This window comes from Suillus clintonianus, assembly GCF_016758775.1.
Source record: "Suillus clintonianus strain FC179 chromosome Unknown DEU56scaffold_3, whole genome shotgun sequence".
Taxonomy (NCBI): domain Eukaryota; kingdom Fungi; phylum Basidiomycota; class Agaricomycetes; order Boletales; family Suillaceae; genus Suillus; species Suillus clintonianus.
The window spans coordinates 15,497-31,004 of record NW_024539227.1 but is presented as its reverse complement, the minus strand read 5'-3'; the positions used below and the strand labels follow the sequence as shown (position 1 = coordinate 31,004).

Here is a 15,508-nt window from a genome sequence, read left to right as displayed (position 1 = left end):
AAACCATCAGGCTTCGACATTACACCACTCCTTCTCAACCAACTCATCCCCTAGAAGGAGGAACGTATCCACTTCTGCCTCACTGACGGGAGACGAAGGTGCGGGTGATTCCATAGTCGAATAAGACTCTGAATCGGACTCTGGCACGTTCACCTGAGAAGGCGTCTGTTCAGGTGTCAAGATAGAAGACGCCGCCGCCGGGGGAAAGGATGCCGAAATGTTTGTGGTGTCCGCGGAGGAATCAGCGTCCGCATGGGTTAAAGTCGTAGAATTGGGAATAGAGGCGGGAACAGAGATGCCGATGGTGTTTTGGGAAAGTGAATCTGAGGTATCAATTGCAGGTGGCGTTGGACGCGTAGCGGATGACGAATGGGTGAGGTCCGCATGTATTGGGGTGTCGGTGTCCTCAATGATGATGGCGTCCTCGACTGATGTGTCCTCAGAGACAGTACTAGTGCTGACTTCATCGACAAGCGGCTCCTCGTACCCTTCTTCCACCGGGACCGAAAGTTGAGCTGTCAACGTTTCGGAAACTTCAGAGGATGCTGTGGGAAGAGAAGCGGAAGAAGGAAGGCTCGGCTCCGCCACAGATGCGGTCGCGATCTCGATGGAAGCGGCAGGTGCTTCGATACTAGTCTCAAATACTGCAGGGTCTGCGATTGCTTCGATAGGAGAAGAGGCGGCGGGTGCGAGTGCTTCGACTGGGACTGCAGGAACAAAGACCTTGGTAGGAACCTCATCTACAGCGGTGACTTGATTGGGTGCGAGATCCGCAGAGGTGAGATTCTCCGGCTCCGGGGGGTGGACATGCGTTTGCGTTGAGCGAGCAGGCTGCTCGACAGGCACAGGGACCGCCTTTCTGGCACGAGCACGACCCCTTCGCTCCTCTACACCTCTCTCAAGCTCTTCCAGCGCTTGCTCTACGCGAGCAACGACTGCGCGTCTTGCGTCTCTTACTACGTGCGACCCGAAGCTGGGGACGTTGTCCAAGTCTCCGAGGAGCAACGAAAGCGCATGTTCCTGAGCGCGGAGGGGCGCATTGGTTGCAGCGTATGTCAACGCAAATGCATCAGCGGTGTCAAGGGCTGAGTAAGCCGGGGACGGCGAGCGCGAAGGAGAGAAATCGAGTTCAGCAGGGAACTGGAAGTCAGCGATTAGGGTTTCGAGACGGGAGGCAATGGAAGTGATCTGGGAGAGGGAAGAGGCGACCTGGGCTGGAGATGCAGAAGGGTCTTCTTCGGTGTCCGAGTCAGGGATCTCCTTGGCCTTTCCTTTGCCCTTCTGCGAGGATGTAGCTCCCTCGTCGTTGAGGTTGACGGGCGTAGAGCTAGAAACCTTAGCTGATGTTACCGGCTTGGCGGATGTTTCTGGAACAGCGGATGTTACTGGAACGTGTTCGATAGGAGGTTCGGTTGAAGTGCCTTCAGAGAGACATGCAAAGATGGATTGGAGCGTATCGCGCACGTCAGACTGGTACTCTGCCATCAGACGGTCCTCGAGCGAGGGCTCATCCTGGACAGGGGCCTTGGAGGTGGAAGCTGTGGGCTGAGTGGGGAGTTTCTGGGATTGTGGTGAGTCACATGAAGAAAAGTTAGCAGACAAATGTGAACATACAGTAACATCAGGCTGGTCGAAAGATCGAAATGCACTGAAGAATGGCTCGGGACCTGCGAGGAAGCTGTTGACCTCTGCGGCGCGGCGGGCGCGAACTTGCTGCTCCTTGAGATGAGCCTGGAGAGCAGCAAAATACTTCTGCTCTCGGACTCTGGCCTCGCGCTCACGAACGGCCTGATCTAAGATAGCGCGGTTGGCACGCTGGATTGCAGCCTGGCGGCGGGCCCTATGGAGTGCAAGCTCGTACTCGAGCATATCATGGTCGTGCGTGGTATAAGGGTAGCCGAGGTACGTGTTGAGACAGTGATCATGCTCTGGCACAAGGCTACGGATGGAATTGTGATTCCTAAGCTGCTGCTCGAAACGCAGGGGCAATGAACGCTCTCTTTGCTCTGCGAGGTAAGGATCGAGAGCGAAGGAGAGGGGGCGACGGTAGTGGTAGTTGACAGGTGTAGCAAGCAACATTGTGAACTGAACGGGATTTGGAGGAGTTGTTGATGAGAGATTGCATGTTGAGGACTGAATTTATATGGCTGGACTGTGGACTGTGCATGACGAATCCTAGTCGACGCGTCATTAATCAGTAATCACAGAGACGCGTCCACTAATTTCTACAAAGCACCATCGTACATTCGAGAATCTCTCAAATTAGGAAAGTCACATGTTAGTCACAATAGACTGTCACATATTAGTCACAACTGTCACACGAAGCTAGGACCTTCTCCACTAAAGAACGTGGATTCTACTGCAAATGATCTCTGAGCGCTGAGCAACACGGTCATTTTCACCTAGAGACCTGTACCAATTTAAAAATTAGCACTGAAAAGGTTGAACGCGCGGCTAAACCGGCAAAAGCGGCAGACACTGAGACGCGTTGTTTGGGTCCTATTTGGCTCACCTTCCTTCTCTCCTTCATGGCCTTTCCACAAGCTGCAAGTCGTTTCCTAGGTATGAAGTTATACTCTTGGAAACTCCTTGTTTTGACATTGTACTGTTCAAGTGCCCCTTGGCCTGGCCTTTGCCGTTGTGCAATCCAGTATCTATGATGTCCCAGGCGGTTTCCGTGCAGTCATGTTCGACCGCTTTTCTGGTGTAAAGGACAAGGTATGCAAACGGCTCAATGCGAAGCTTTGGTTTATAGACCATTGAATACAGCCTACTGGTGAAGGTACCCACTTCCTCGTCCCATGGCTGCAGAGAGCAATCTTGTATGACTGCCGGATTAAACCTCGTGTACGTCATTTTCGATCCGACTGTCCTTCTGCTCAACAATTCTCTAGAATATCTCAACAACCACCGGTTCAAAAGACTTGCAAATGGTCTCCATAACACTTCGTGTATTGTCCAGACCAGACGTCGAGCATCTACCCCGCATCTACCAAAGCCTCGGCATGGACTATGACGAACGTGTGCTGCCTTCCATCGGGAATGAAGTCCTTAAAAGTATCGTGGCACAGTTTGATGCTGCTGAATTAATTACGCAGCGTGAGGTGGTGAGTCGGACTCGTTCATCATCTTCGGGCAAAGTTAACACATCCTGCGCAGGTCTCGTCGAGAATACGCGCAGACTTGCTACAACGTGCCGGCGAGTTTAACATCAAGCTGGAGGATGTGTCTATCACCCATCTGACTTTCGGAAAGGTGCGTAGTTCTTTCCTGGTATTTCATTTCCGCTGACACCCCGTGTAGGAATTCACTCAGGTTCGTACGAGACTATGCCATTTTCGTAGCATACTCATAAACTTTACAGGCTGTTGAAGCCAAGCAAATAGCACAGCAAGGTAAGGTTTTTGCCGCCCTATTGCTGTGACATGCTAACATGCCGCAGATGCCGAGAGAGCCAAGTTCATCGTCGAAAAGGTGAGTCTTGGTGCCATGCACATGACCAAGTTACTGACGGCATGTAGGCGGAGCAAGAACGTCAGGCTGCTGTCATTCGTGCTGAGGGTGAAGCAGAAGCAGCTGCGACGATTTCAAAGGCTATGGACAAGGCTGGAGACGCCTTCATTGCGCTGCGTAAGATAGAGGCAAGCAAGGCCATCGTACAGAGCTTGGCTGCTAACGGGAACGTGACATATATTCCGAGCAGTGGGGTGCTTTTGAACGTACCTACAAAGTAGTACTTACTTCTAGTACTTTGTACTAACGGTGAATGGAATCGGCGATGACCGTGGGATGAATTCCCATGGGTGATGTGTTGTGGCAGTGAAAATTGGAGGGTAGAGTCCTTGATCTTAGTCGACGACGCGGAAGAGGCCAAAGTCGTTCAGTCTCCTCGTTCTCTTTTTCTTTGTCTCTTTCTCTCTCTTCTCGTGTTTCATTTTTCTGTCTATTCTCGACGGACAGTCCTTCTCTCTGATTTCAGTAATCAATTCTCCTGTGCGTCTTTTCATTTCCTCATCAATCTCTCCCAGCTCACCAAAAATCACAGCATCTCATTCTCATTCACTATCCATATTAAATCATGAATCCAATGGGTGGTATGGGCGGCCATGCGGAGGCACCAGTGAGTACGCTTCTCAATGCCCATAGAATTGGTCTCATGCATGGCAGCGGAGGGCCCATCTTTACGTTGGGAATCTGAGTCCTAGAGTCACAGAGTACATGCTCACGGAGATCTTTGCTGTGGCCGGTGCAGTTCAGCATGTCAAAATTATCCCTGACCGCAACTACCAGCACGGTGGTCTCAACTACGGTTTCGTCGAGTACATCGACATGCGCGCAGCTGAGACTGCTCTCCAAACCCTTAATGGACGCAAGATCTTCGACACTGAGATTCGCGTTAACTGGGCCTATCAGGGTCAGCAAAACAAGGAGGACACCACAGGTCACTATCACGTTTTCGTTGGTGACCTTAGCCCAGAAGTCAATGATGAGGTCCTCGGCAAGGCTTTCAACGCGTTCTGCACAATGTCCGACGCTCGTGTTATGTGGGACATGAACTCAGGAAAATCTCGCGGTTATGGTTTCCTCGCGTTCAGGGATAAGACCGACGCAGAGCAGGCCATCGCGACTATGAACGGCGAATGGCTTGGCTCCCGTGCTATCCGTGTCAACTGGGCAAATCAAAAGACTCAAGGAGGTCTGCCTGCTCCTCCACGCCCCGGAGGCAGCGTCGGCACCGCCCCCGCCCCCATTAATTTCCAGGGTGGTCCCCTCTCCTATGAATCCGTCGTCCAGCAGACTCCTTCATATAACTCCACCGTTTACGTCGGAAACCTCGTCCCGTACTGCACTCAAGCAGATCTCATCCCACTGTTCCAGTCCATTGGGTACCTTTCGGAGATTCGCATGCAGGCAGATCGTGGATTTGCATTCGTTAAGCTCGATACTCACGAGCACGCTGCCATGGCTATTGTGCAGCTGCAAGGGCAGATGGTCCATGGACGTCCCATCAAGTGCAGCTGGGGCAAGGACCGGGCTGATGGGACTCCCGCGCAACCCGGAGTGCCGCTTAGCCCGACGACTCCTGCGGCTCCCTATGGCAACATGGTGAGTATTTTCCCTTATGAAAATATTCTTTGCTCACTGATCCTATAACAGCCCATGTATGGGATACAGCAGCCTAATACCTACGGCCAGTACGGGTTTGGTGGATACGGTGGTTTCCCCAACCAAGCTGGCGCTGGTGGGTCGCCGACGCCTGGTATGCCTCAGCCTACACCTGGCGCCGTCGGTTCTGGCCTCGGTGGTGCAGGAGTTGGTGGTGCAGATCTATCTGCCGCTGGTGCTGGTGCTGGAGGTGCTGGTGCTCAGTGGCCCTCTGGAGATGCCGCTGCCTACTATGCTAACTACTGGGGTGGTGAGTAGCCTTTGTTCACACGTGCCCGCCATCTTTTGCTCAATGGTTCTTTTTCAGGATATTACGGCCAGCAAGGCCAAGGCGCCGAGGGCCAGGGTGCTTAAAGAATCCTTGTTTGCTCTGTGTCTTATTCTTCCCATTCATCATCGATATCGTGCTCGTGTCCTCTCTCGAATGTAGCCTGCGAACATCATCCATCCAAGCCAAAGTATTATTTTTTCTCGCCTCACCACTCGAATCCAAAATTGTGAAAGATGTGCTTTTGTATGGTGTCTTCATCCAAGAACAAACAGTCTTATCCTTGTGTTCCGTCTCGTTATTTTGTTATTGTCTGGTTCCAATTATTCTTTCCCCCTCCTGCGTCTTTTGCTAATCAAGTATTTCATCCGCCTCTTGTTCTTTTTCTTCCTCGTTTCTCTCCACGTCTGATTGTCCTTTCTGTATATATCCTCGGTAGATGCGCGGTTGCTCATTAAACTACGTCTACTCGACGGTGCAATAGGTTTTTTTTTGATAGCAAGGTCCACTTACCTTAAGAGTCTGATCAATTCTTGATCCTGATGTTTCGTGAGACAGAAAGGGTATGTGATTATAAGGGGGTAGTATGTGCATGAATTAGAATCTACTCATCGTCCACAATCAACCATTCGGTGTCTGATCCAAGCTCGTCTCCCCCTGCAACTTCGTGCCATCCGTCAATGTCTCCCCCACTGCCTCCCCCTCCTTGACCCCATTTCCCGACACCGAAGTACCATTGCCTGATGTTGGTTTTCCATCTCCACCATCACGCCAGTTGAGCACAGCCTGATGCCGCGAACGCATGTCTTCATAGAAGTCGTTCGCCTCGTTCATCTTGTTTGCCTGTGCTTGCTTATCATCGAGCCAACGTTGAAGGAGTTTAGCATTATCCTTCGTTAGTGTCTGATTCCGTTCATCGATCTGGCCAAGTTCAAGCTGCAGAGTATTGATTTCATCATGGAGAACCTACACACGAGATCAGGATCAGATCAGAAAAAGAGCAGATATAAGCGCACCTGAGCAGTACGATCTTTCTCAGCCATGAGTTCTGCATGCTGATCAACCTTCCTGCGCAGATGTGCGACTTCTTCGCGTGCTTTGCGGAGGTTCTCAGACTCGATACGTGATGCTTCTTCCTTCTCGCGAAGGGTTTCGTTCATGGCTAGCAGGCGTTGAGCGTTCTGACCCTGGGTCTTGTATACGGTCGCGAGCTCATCGCGGAGAGAGGAAATCTGGGATTCGAGCGAGGCCATGTACGCTGCGCGTACAGGATTACTGATTCGAGAAAACATGAGATTGACGCGCGCGAGCTGTACGAGATGGATAACTCACTCTTCGTTTGTTGCTGTTCCGGGTACATGGACCGTCGAGCTGCTTGGGTTGGCGCGAACGGAGCCGACGGCTTTGAGGAGAGATGCATTACGCTCTTTGAGGAGCTTGGTCTGTTGAGCGAGTCTGCGGTCTTGAATTGGGGGGATCAGCGTGGTCTTATGGATTGTTTATGTTATGTGGGCGTACATTGCTCGATTATGGATGCGAAAGCGTTTTGTTTTGCGTTTCGCTCTGATAGTCTGAGGCGGAGGAGCTCTTGCCAGGATGGCTCGGCCATGGAAGTATAATCGCGACTGCACGCTATGTCCGCTGCATGAAATTCGGTACAGAACGTGACAGTCAAATCACAGTCACGCAGCAAAGTCTTGAAATGGAAGGCTTTATCAAGGAACCAACGAGTACTATCACTTCCACTGCAATCGGCACCCCACAGAAGTCGGCACTTTCACAAAACTCGTATTTCTAGCTACTTAAACACAAAATTCTTAATGTAGATATCATTCTATCTCTACTACAATTCATTGCGAGGTAGAATGAGCATGATTGAAACAGAATTGAGTGAGATAGTTGAAAATGCCGAAGTCACACAGAAATGTCACCTGCCGATGTTGTGCCGTGACGGAGTTTCAATATTGCGCACACCCGCTTTGGGAGTGCCGACTTGTGCTGGGTGGTCCGCATTCCAGCAGCGGTAGACGGATCCTACATACGAGTCACGTATTCAGGGAATTGCAAATGGCCTATACAAATCCATTGCAGCTGCAGCAAAGGAGCAAAATGTGCTCACTCAATTCTACTGAAGCCCTAATGATATTTGGTCACCCTCGTAATTAGAATATATCTACTTAATACTATGCTCACTCATGCCAAATCTAGTAACAGACCTTGCGCTCTTACCTGACCGCCGAGCTGACTTCGAAACCGGCGTATGTAACATGTCATGACTAATAGTGACATTTGCGTGACTGCCGACTTCTGTGGGGTGCCGATTGCAGTGGAAGTGATAGTATATGTAAGAGGGGCCAAACTAGTCTCCTTAGCCGTAATACAGCTGGAGACCGCAGACAGTATTTATGTACATTTTGGGAACTATAGTAAACCAGTGTGCTTATAGTACACAACCAATCGTATATGGGACGTGGTATCGTTAGTCAAGACTGTTCGCATCTCACAAGAAGACCATGCGCAAGCTTACCGCATGAATCGCCGGGATTCACCGCGACAGTCTCCAGTTCATAGCGCTTCAATTGATAGGATTGCGAGACGATGAGATATTGCTAGTTGTATATATGGAAAAGGTTCACTTCACCAGCATGAAAGGTGCAGAGAACCGGATATGGTACCAATCACCGATGCACTATTGCAGGTGTTCATCCATGGCTCGGTCTACAGTTGTTTCGACGATCCGGTTCGTGAGCCAGCATTTTCCGAACGGACCTAGTCAAACAGCTGCAATCAGATGATGTTTGTCAGTCAACTGGTGTCACGGTGGCAAACCCAAACAAGAAACACTGTTCACTTGCTCCCAGAGAGCTCTTTGCCCCGGCAGGACATTCTGGTTACCACGTGGAACGACGCAGCTACAGCACATCCGAAGAGATTTAGAGTCAGCAACGCACTCGTGGCGGCAACGGTGACATGGCCAGTGACTTGGACAGCAAGGGCGCATCAGAGAACTAGTGAGAAAAGATTGTTTTTTCTGGCTTCAGAATAGTCCTTTGGGTCATTGATCCTATGTTGGAGATTCAACTCGTCATAAGCTTTCTTTCGTTTGAGAAGAGATACTGTCTAGAACTTACTTATTTGTGAATCGTCGGGAAAACTGATTGTCTCTTTGAAATGTCGACGCGAGCTTGACACCAGCGAATTCTCATGCAGCGTCAAGAGATATCGTGTTGCCACGGAGCATTAGGAACGCACAGCAAATGCATGTTTCTGGGCTGACACCCTATACCGTCTGTGTATAAAAGCGAAGTGATAACTTTCAGTTCAACCATCCAGCCCCATCCTGAAGAGAAACAATGAAGTTTACCTCGTTCACCACTATGATTATGTCTGCTGCAGTAATGGCGGGCATAGTTACAGCAATAACCCCTAACGGTAGACCATGCGCCAAAAGAGGTAATCACCTTCAGCATACCGTGTTTTGATGTCAAACTGTGTACTCACGGGTGCTTGCAGATATGTATGAGTGCGGACGGCTCGCGGGTTTTAATAAAGGCTATTCATTCTTGTTTTACTGTTCGGAAGACAACACTGTCGAGCTCATCAAGACTTGCAACTGTGTGACTTGCTGTACCGTCGTCAATGGAGGTGTAGGCGTAGACGGGTCCTTCAGCTGCACATAAGAGGAAAAGGCGAGCCTGCTTCTTGCTTGCTGTGTCCATAATGTCATAGTGATACATTACAGATGTCTCCATAATCTGTGATCCTGGCACAGGGGGAATTGTTTTAGCGTCGGCCTGACTCTACCACTGCCCGCTTGTACCTGTAGTGTTGAAGCTTAACAGTATCAAATTGGACACATACCTTGATGCGAAATGACTCTAAACCTTCGAAAGTGAAGCTTGATAAACCCTTTGACCGTGAAACATCAAGCTATAGACAAGGCTCCTTTTTTCTGCTATTCTCATATACCAGGTAGGCATTCGCATCATCGATTGTAAGGAATTGTCTTGACGTATATAGCGCCAACGAGGGAGGCATCAACGAGGGACTCGGGCTGAGATTGATCTGACACTGACCTTATAAAACAGCCTCGCCATATTCTCCTATCACAACCACCCCACTTCTAGATCCACGAAAGTGTGCAATTGCCTTCGGATTGGCCAAATATCCCCCTTCGACATCCCGCGAGCATCGGCCACCAGTAGTTTAGCCTCCCAGTTCGATTTGTCCAGGACCGCTGACAGTGGTGATAGAGATAGTGAGAACTATATAGAAGGATGCGAGGATGCATCGATGAACCTCGGCCGCGTTTTGCCTTGCGGGAGGGTGGGATGACTGGAGAGGCTGACAGTGACAACGCTGAGCATGATAGTAAAGATGTGACGTAAAGCAGCTTTAAGAGGGCTTTCATGAGACTTCCCGGCGCTTTCCGAACAAACCGCCCAAGGCAGACTTTGGACAGTCACGAAGCCTGCGTCCCCAGTCTACGTAAACCTCACGAGGTGGCACAGTACTGCAGCGCCCTAGCTCCAAAAGATCTCTACGTGAATTCTCTCCGTGAATTCATCCTCGGATAACTTGAAGAGGCTCTCGATAGGCGTCTAGGTCTCTGAGCGCCCCTACTCGAGTATTCTATGGTTACAGTGATTCTCGGGGCTATGGCAATTAAAGACCCTGGCCCGTATCGGTCAGTTGAGCTTACCATTGAGGAACGGTAACCAAGAAGATGCGGAAGTTCATTGGCAAGCGCAGTCCAAGTGACGTCGAGCGCACATAATCATGACACTTTCCCAAATGATGTGTATCCTTGGCCATGGACTCACATGCAGAAATGATTGTGCCTCGATGGTCAGCCCGTCGACGCAACCTTAAAATGGTCTTCGGGAGCATATATGTCTGTCATAGGACCGAGCCTGTTCTACACAGACGCATAGAACATTATTAGCACTGTGTGCGCCGCTGGTTGACGCGAGATAGCAGGAGAAGGCAGGTTGACGGCGACATAGGACCGTGGACTGTGACATGAGTGTGACAAGTAGCGAGCGGCGATTACCGGATATGAGCAGTCCTACGGCCTTGTTCTCCCACGAGATGTTCGAAACGCAGACATCCTTGCCGTCGTTGGCATACCTTTAATTTTCCTTTCAAATCCGCCTTTCCCTATCCTCCTCTTCCTTTTCGTTCTCTAGTCTTACTTTACCTCTTTGTATACTTTCTGCTCGTCCAGCTAGTTATGGGCGCCGTCAGCAGTTGTTGTGAATCTTGTTGTAAGCCTCACAAACTCTAATATAGACTTTTATCCCCCTCATAAATTTCCTCAAAGTCCGCTCGAGGAGATCTCAGCAGTACGAGCCTCTTCTTCTCGAGAACGAACGAGAGGCAGTCGCAGACCTTCTCCAATATCTCGAGAGTACGTATCCAACACAGCCAAAGCTGACTTCTCCTCACATGAACACATAGACCGCACAACCACCAACTTCTTTCAAGGCTCCCCCCTCACTGCGTTGACCACCCTTTCATTTTCCGATAATGTCGACCTGCAGCGCAGTGCCGCACTCGCATTCGCCGAAATTACTGAAAAGGAAGTGCGCCCTGTGGGTCGGGATACGCTCGACCCAATTCTTTTCCTCCTGAGCAGCCAGGACACGGAGGTGCAGCGTGCTGCTAGCGCAGCGCTTGGAAACTTGGCCGTTAACAGTGCGTTACACCACGCTCATGCGTGCTGCCTGTCGTGCACCTTACTGATGTCACGCGCACAGCTGATAACAAACTCCTCATCGTGAAACTCGGAGGCCTGGAGCCACTCATCCGCCAGATGCTGAGCCCAAACGTCGAGGTGCAGTGTAACGCCGTAGGCTGTGTCACAAACCTCGCGACACATGGTAGGCCCAGCGCATATCGATGGCGTTTATCGATGACTGACATGCTTCTAATTTTTGGCGTGTGCTTTTCTCGTTTGCTTCTTTCCCTTACTCCCTTTGCGCCCTAAGATGATAACAAGACGAAGATCGCCAAGTCAGGCGCACTTGTTCCGCTAACTCGGTTAGCACGGTCCAAGGATATGCGCGTTCAGAGAAACGCTACCGGGGCCCTACTAAACATGACGCACTCAGGTACGTAACAGTGCCTATCGGAGAACTGATTTAGAATTAACGAACGTTTGTAGATGAGAATCGACAGCAACTCGTAAATGCGGGTGCCATTCCCGTGCTGGTGAGCTTGTTGAATTCGATGGACACAGATGTGCAATACTATTGCACAACCGCATTGAGCAATATTGCTGTTGATGGAGCAAATAGAAAGAAACTAGCACAGAGCGAACCAAAGCTCGTAACGAGCTTGGTAGCCCTTATGGATAGCCCAAGTCTCAAGGTTCAGTGTCAAGCTGCCCTTGCTCTACGGAATTTGGCTAGTGATGGTACTTGTCATTCTCTTTTCTTTGACATTTCGTCTGTTTAACATTTGTTTTGCAGAGAAATACCAACTAGAAATCGTCAAAGCTGACGGTCTTACTTCGCTACTCCGACTACTCCAGTCTACTTACCTCCCACTCATCCTATCTTCTGCCGCTTGTGTCCGTAACGTCTCCATCCACCCACAGAACGAGTCGCCCATCATCGAGTCCGGATTCCTGCAACCACTCATCAACCTTTTGTCATTTAAAGACAACGAGGAGGTTCAATGCCACGCCATTTCCACACTGCGTAATCTTGCTGCAAGCTCAGAGAAGAATAAAACGGCGATTGTGAAAGCAGGCGCGGTGCAGAGCATCAAGGAGCTCGTACTGGAAGTGCCGATGAATGTGCAGAGCGAAATGACTGCCTGTGTTGCCGTGTTGGCCCTAAGCGGTCAGTCACGTGTGTTTCGCGATACTTTCTCTCTGCTGACGGGTTTGACAGACGAGCTCAAGGGCCAACTGCTTGAGATGGGTATCTGTGAAGTGCTGATTCCATTAACAAACTCACCTAGCTCGGAAGTTCAAGGCAACAGTGCTGCGGCCCTTGGTAACCTATCCTCGAAAGGTGAGTTTATCGGGGTTTGATCTTTCCAACAATTGACCTTTTCCCAGACGGTCGAACTGCATCTGACGACTACTCTGCATTTAATGACGTGTGGGAGAAGCCTGATGGCGGCATGCACCGATATCTTTACAATTTCTTGACGAGCGTAGACGCGACATTCCAGCACATTGCCGTTTGGACGATAGTGCAGCTACTGGAATCGGGAGATCCTCAGTTGATCAGCAATATCCGCACCTCTGGACTATTGAACCCATCGATCCGGCAGCTCGCACTGTCACGCACACCATCGGCGACATCATCCGTTGGTACGCCTCGCTCGCACCGGTCACAGTCACAGTCATATGCAGATACGGACACTGGTGAAGGTCAGGGGGAGATCCAGTTGCTTGCACGGCGAATTCTGGAGTTCGTTGACGGAGATGTTGATGGGGCAAATCCGCGAAGCGCAACCGCGTCTCATATGGCCGGGTCTTCTGTTAGTAGTGCCAGGGACGAGGAACTCAGAAGGAGCGTGCGGGAGGCGTTCTCGACTGGTTCCCATCACTAGCTAAGCGGCTAGTAAGATCCGGTATATATCCTTCGTTCACGGTCTGTGCCTCGCCTTTCCGTTGTACATCCTTTGCCTTGTTCATCGTTTTGTGCATCTCTTTTTCTTAATCGTATACTTATGTTCTTAGTTTGTTTTGTTTTGTTTCGTGACTGATGAGTTTTCTTTTGACGGTTCCCGATGCCTTATGTTGATTGAACGGTGACGATTACGACTGAATGCTTGTGCATAGCTAGTACCTGACGAATAGATTTTACTGCTGGCGCCGCAACGTTGGACCAGGTGGCCCGGCCGTGCTGTGCGGCGTGTAATGGGGCTAAATTTAGAATCCTATTGTTCCACGACGCTGTGATCAATATTTCTCATCCTTGTACCGTAGCACAATGAACAATGGTTATTGCGGCTTTCCTGTCCTCAAAATCCCTCAGGTCTGAAAATTCTCTGTCTGTTACTTAACGATTTTTCTTCATTTTAGACTTCACCTGCCCGGACGGTTGATCCGCTCAGAAGGCTTACCAGCTTGCGCCTGACCGGCCTCGTGTTTTCAAAAGGCCGAGGCAATTCAATTTCTTTCAACTGAAGCAGACAGAACGGGTTAATCGCGTGGTTCCCTGGCTTGATAAGGTGTGTTGGCGTTGGTGTTTCTCTCCGACTCTCTTTCCATTTCTCTCCTAGTGGTACTTATTATTGGACCACCAGGACTCAATAAATTTTCTTCGCTGCTCACGCACTGGATCGTGGCCCGGTGCTTCGATCATTCGTGAGCTCTTTTATTCGCAAAGCACATCCACCGTTCAATAGAGATTTTACCCTTACCGCATTTACGACCCGCCATGTACACTTTCCTTCCGCTCATTGCTCTCGTACTCGTCCCCACACCCCTAGTCCAAGGGAAACCATTCCTCCTCAACCACGCGCACAAGGTCGCCGTCAAGCACAGCGCTGGCCTCGCACGAGACCTCCGCGTGGCGTTCAGTAGTATCCTCACCACACAACCTAGCACCCCATCAGATCAGAATTACTACTGCGTTGGCTCAGATGGCGAGGGCGTCACCATGCCTTCATCAGGCAACTCTTCATCTCCAACCACGAAGGCAAACACGACTTCAACTGGAACGGCTGCGCCGTCAAGCACGAGTGTTGCATCATCGCCTTGGAAGGTGACAGAGAGTTACAGCGGGCAGACGTTTTTCAATGGCTGGAGCTTTTTCACTGGATCCGACCCGACAAATGGGAATGTTCAGTATGTAGATCAAGGCACGGCGCAGAGCGCAGGTCTTATCCAGATAAACTCGAAGGGGAACGCCGTGATGAGCGTTGAAACTACGCCACAAGTGCAGACCAATCGCCAGAGTGTGCGGATCACCACGCAAGCCACGTTTGATGGTGGCTTGGTTGTAATGGATGCCGTGCACATGCCCACTGGTTGTGGAACATGGCCTGGTATGTGACAATGTGATTCTACATTGCATTTTGCTGACATCAGCGTCAGCCTTTTGGACAAATGGCCCTAATTGGCCAGCGGGAGGCGAGATCGACATAATAGAGGGCGTGAACAACTACACGAACAATCAGGCGACGATTCACACTAACCCAGGATGTATATTACCCTCCACCAGCAGCACCCAGCTTAACATGTCTGGAACATTGGTTGCATCCACTGATTGCTCAGTAGCTTCCACTGCCAACCAGGGGTGTGGAATTCGTTCTAACCTGAGCAACTCGTTTGGGTCAGGTTTCAATGGAATTAGTGGTGGTGTTTATGCTAGTAAGTACCTTCGGCATGGTCTTCTTTCAATACGCTAATGGTGGATACAGTGCTCTGGGACAGCTCCGGCATCAAAGTGTACTTCTTCCCTCGTGGATCGATTCCATCCGATATATCTGCAGGAGCACCGCAGCCTCAGAATTGGCCGCTTCCTATGGCTAGCTGGCCCTCAACAGATTGCAATCCATACCAGTACTTCAATACCCATTCCGCCATCTTCGATACCACGCTTTGGTAAGTTTTTATTCATGCACAACTGAGTATCTTGATGATAATCGGCATGTAGCGGTGATTGGGCAAGCGCCGTCTGGAGCGGCACAGGCGTACCTGGGCAAGACGTAAGCTGCGCACAACAGACCGGCTTCTCGACGTGCTCGGCATTCGTCCAGGCTAGTGGTGGTTCTTTCAGCGAAGCTTGTAAGTTCCGTATTTTGTCCACGTTCCTATCCAATGTCACTCACTGTGGCTACAGATTGGGAGGTATCTAGTGTTAAGATCTACAACAACACGTCATCATGAAATATTCACTCCTGTGGAGGAAACACACGCTTATTTAGATCTATCGATGTATTTGTTAGGGTATATATTGTAGCTCTACATATCATGAAATACACACGGCCACACACACGCCAGCTGGTGTTTTATGTTACGAGTGTAATCCCAAAGCCGTTTATATCAAGGTGATTTCACAGATTATCATCGGGAGATGCTCATCTATATTCCATGTACGTTCCCAT

General features: G+C 50.1%; 8 protein-coding genes across 8 annotated transcripts; 5 read left to right on the top strand and 3 right to left on the bottom strand.

Annotated features, from left to right (window-relative positions):
- Nucleotides 1–6: 6 nt before the first annotated feature.
- On the bottom strand, nt 7–2,079 carry DEU56DRAFT_906601 (uncharacterized protein; the record flags this gene model as incomplete). Its single annotated transcript, XM_041356835.1, has 2 exons — nt 7–1,560; nt 1,615–2,079. 2 exons carry the CDS (start codon nt 2,077–2,079, stop codon nt 7–9), a joined length of 2,019 nt encoding a protein of 672 aa, XP_041214619.1.
- A 210-nt stretch (nt 2,080–2,289) lies between these two features.
- DEU56DRAFT_767163 (band 7 family-domain-containing protein) lies at nt 2,290–3,835 on the top strand. Its single transcript, XM_041351134.1, has 9 exons — nt 2,290–2,562; nt 2,615–2,718; nt 2,770–2,847; nt 2,895–3,107; nt 3,160–3,255; nt 3,304–3,315; nt 3,365–3,395; nt 3,443–3,474; nt 3,522–3,835. Exons 1-9 carry the CDS (start codon nt 2,529–2,531, stop codon nt 3,732–3,734), a joined length of 813 nt encoding a protein of 270 aa, XP_041214618.1. The 5' UTR covers nt 2,290–2,528; the 3' UTR covers nt 3,735–3,835.
- On the top strand, nt 3,836–5,968 carry DEU56DRAFT_767155 (uncharacterized protein). The gene is made up of 5 exons (XM_041351133.1): nt 3,836–3,993; nt 4,046–4,120; nt 4,168–5,106; nt 5,158–5,416; nt 5,474–5,968. The coding sequence occupies exons 2-5, from the start codon at nt 4,079–4,081 to the stop codon at nt 5,518–5,520; spliced, it is 1,287 nt and encodes a 428-aa protein (XP_041214617.1). The 5' UTR covers nt 3,836–3,993; nt 4,046–4,078; the 3' UTR covers nt 5,521–5,968.
- DEU56DRAFT_767153 (ATG16-domain-containing protein) lies at nt 5,969–7,160 on the bottom strand. The gene is made up of 4 exons (XM_041351132.1): nt 6,953–7,160; nt 6,767–6,896; nt 6,451–6,709; nt 5,969–6,400 (listed from the first exon to the last, which is right to left on the bottom strand). The coding sequence occupies exons 1-4, from the start codon at nt 7,041–7,043 to the stop codon at nt 6,056–6,058; spliced, it is 825 nt and encodes a 274-aa protein (XP_041214616.1). The 5' UTR covers nt 7,044–7,160; the 3' UTR covers nt 5,969–6,055.
- A 1,187-nt stretch (nt 7,161–8,347) lies between these two features.
- Nucleotides 8,348–9,303, top strand: DEU56DRAFT_767149 (uncharacterized protein). The gene is made up of 4 exons (XM_041351131.1): nt 8,348–8,498; nt 8,566–8,723; nt 8,799–8,860; nt 8,936–9,303. The coding sequence occupies exons 2-4, from the start codon at nt 8,692–8,694 to the stop codon at nt 9,112–9,114; spliced, it is 273 nt and encodes a 90-aa protein (XP_041214615.1). The 5' UTR covers nt 8,348–8,498; nt 8,566–8,691; the 3' UTR covers nt 9,115–9,303.
- Nucleotides 9,304–9,338: 35 nt separating this feature from the next.
- On the bottom strand, nt 9,339–9,956 carry DEU56DRAFT_304096 (uncharacterized protein). Its single transcript, XM_041345565.1, has 2 exons — nt 9,511–9,956; nt 9,339–9,389 (listed from the first exon to the last, which is right to left on the bottom strand). Exon 1 carries the CDS (start codon nt 9,843–9,845, stop codon nt 9,558–9,560), a length of 288 nt encoding a protein of 95 aa, XP_041214614.1. The 5' UTR covers nt 9,846–9,956; the 3' UTR covers nt 9,339–9,389; nt 9,511–9,557.
- A 496-nt stretch (nt 9,957–10,452) lies between these two features.
- On the top strand, nt 10,453–13,379 carry DEU56DRAFT_304026 (vacuolar protein 8). Its single transcript, XM_041345564.1, has 9 exons — nt 10,453–10,701; nt 10,758–10,844; nt 10,895–11,131; nt 11,194–11,316; nt 11,425–11,547; nt 11,601–11,852; nt 11,908–12,282; nt 12,334–12,456; nt 12,504–13,379. Exons 1-9 carry the CDS (start codon nt 10,668–10,670, stop codon nt 13,001–13,003), a joined length of 1,854 nt encoding a protein of 617 aa, XP_041214613.1. The 5' UTR covers nt 10,453–10,667; the 3' UTR covers nt 13,004–13,379.
- Nucleotides 13,380–13,657: 278 nt separating this feature from the next.
- DEU56DRAFT_303985 (glycoside hydrolase family 16 protein) lies at nt 13,658–15,497 on the top strand. Its single transcript, XM_041345563.1, has 5 exons — nt 13,658–14,446; nt 14,496–14,771; nt 14,822–15,005; nt 15,058–15,188; nt 15,244–15,497. Exons 1-5 carry the CDS (start codon nt 13,837–13,839, stop codon nt 15,288–15,290), a joined length of 1,248 nt encoding a protein of 415 aa, XP_041214612.1. The 5' UTR covers nt 13,658–13,836; the 3' UTR covers nt 15,291–15,497.
- Nucleotides 15,498–15,508: the final 11 nt, after the last annotated feature.

Excerpts from the sequence above, each read along its gene's own strand:
- DEU56DRAFT_767153 (XM_041351132.1), bottom strand. The coding sequence starts at position 7,043 with ATGGCCGAGCCATCCTGGCAAGAGCTCCTCCGCCTCAGACTATCAGAG. Across the intron at positions 6,897-6,952 it reads CGCATCCATAATCGAGCAAT|ACCGCAGACTCGCTCAACAG; the intron begins GTACGCCCACAT and ends CCCCAATTCAAG. Across the intron at positions 6,710-6,766 it reads GGAACAGCAACAAACGAAGA|TAATCCTGTACGCGCAGCGT; the intron begins GTGAGTTATCCA and ends TTCTCGAATCAG.
- DEU56DRAFT_767155 (XM_041351133.1), top strand. The coding sequence starts at position 4,079 with ATGAATCCAATGGGTGGTATGGGCGGCCATGCGGAGGCACCA. Across the intron at positions 4,121-4,167 it reads GCGGCCATGCGGAGGCACCA|CGGAGGGCCCATCTTTACGT; the intron begins GTGAGTACGCTT and ends CATGCATGGCAG. Across the intron at positions 5,417-5,473 it reads CTATGCTAACTACTGGGGTG|GATATTACGGCCAGCAAGGC; the intron begins GTGAGTAGCCTT and ends GTTCTTTTTCAG.
- DEU56DRAFT_303985 (XM_041345563.1), top strand. The coding sequence starts at position 13,837 with ATGTACACTTTCCTTCCGCTCATTGCTCTCGTACTCGTCCCCACACCC. Across the intron at positions 14,772-14,821 it reads TAGTGGTGGTGTTTATGCTA|TGCTCTGGGACAGCTCCGGC; the intron begins GTAAGTACCTTC and ends TGGTGGATACAG. Across the intron at positions 15,006-15,057 it reads ATCTTCGATACCACGCTTTG|CGGTGATTGGGCAAGCGCCG; the intron begins GTAAGTTTTTAT and ends ATCGGCATGTAG.
- DEU56DRAFT_304026 (XM_041345564.1), top strand. The coding sequence starts at position 10,668 with ATGGGCGCCGTCAGCAGTTGTTGTGAATCTTGTT. Across the intron at positions 11,317-11,424 it reads CACAAACCTCGCGACACATG|ATGATAACAAGACGAAGATC; the intron begins GTAGGCCCAGCG and ends TTGCGCCCTAAG. Across the intron at positions 12,283-12,333 it reads TGCCGTGTTGGCCCTAAGCG|ACGAGCTCAAGGGCCAACTG; the intron begins GTCAGTCACGTG and ends CGGGTTTGACAG.
- DEU56DRAFT_304096 (XM_041345565.1), bottom strand. The coding sequence starts at position 9,845 with ATGAAAGCCCTCTTAAAGCTGCTTTACGTCACATCTTTACTATCATGC.
- DEU56DRAFT_767149 (XM_041351131.1), top strand. The coding sequence starts at position 8,692 with ATGCATGTTTCTGGGCTGACACCCTATACCGT. Across the intron at positions 8,724-8,798 it reads GGGCTGACACCCTATACCGT|CTCGTTCACCACTATGATTA; the intron begins CTGTGTATAAAA and ends AATGAAGTTTAC. Across the intron at positions 8,861-8,935 it reads CATAGTTACAGCAATAACCC|GGGTGCTTGCAGATATGTAT; the intron begins CTAACGGTAGAC and ends CTGTGTACTCAC.
- DEU56DRAFT_767163 (XM_041351134.1), top strand. The coding sequence starts at position 2,529 with ATGGCCTTTCCACAAGCTGCAAGTCGTTTCCTAG. Across the intron at positions 2,719-2,769 it reads TTTCTGGTGTAAAGGACAAG|CCTACTGGTGAAGGTACCCA; the intron begins GTATGCAAACGG and ends CATTGAATACAG. Across the intron at positions 2,848-2,894 it reads ACTGCCGGATTAAACCTCGT|AATATCTCAACAACCACCGG; the intron begins GTACGTCATTTT and ends ACAATTCTCTAG.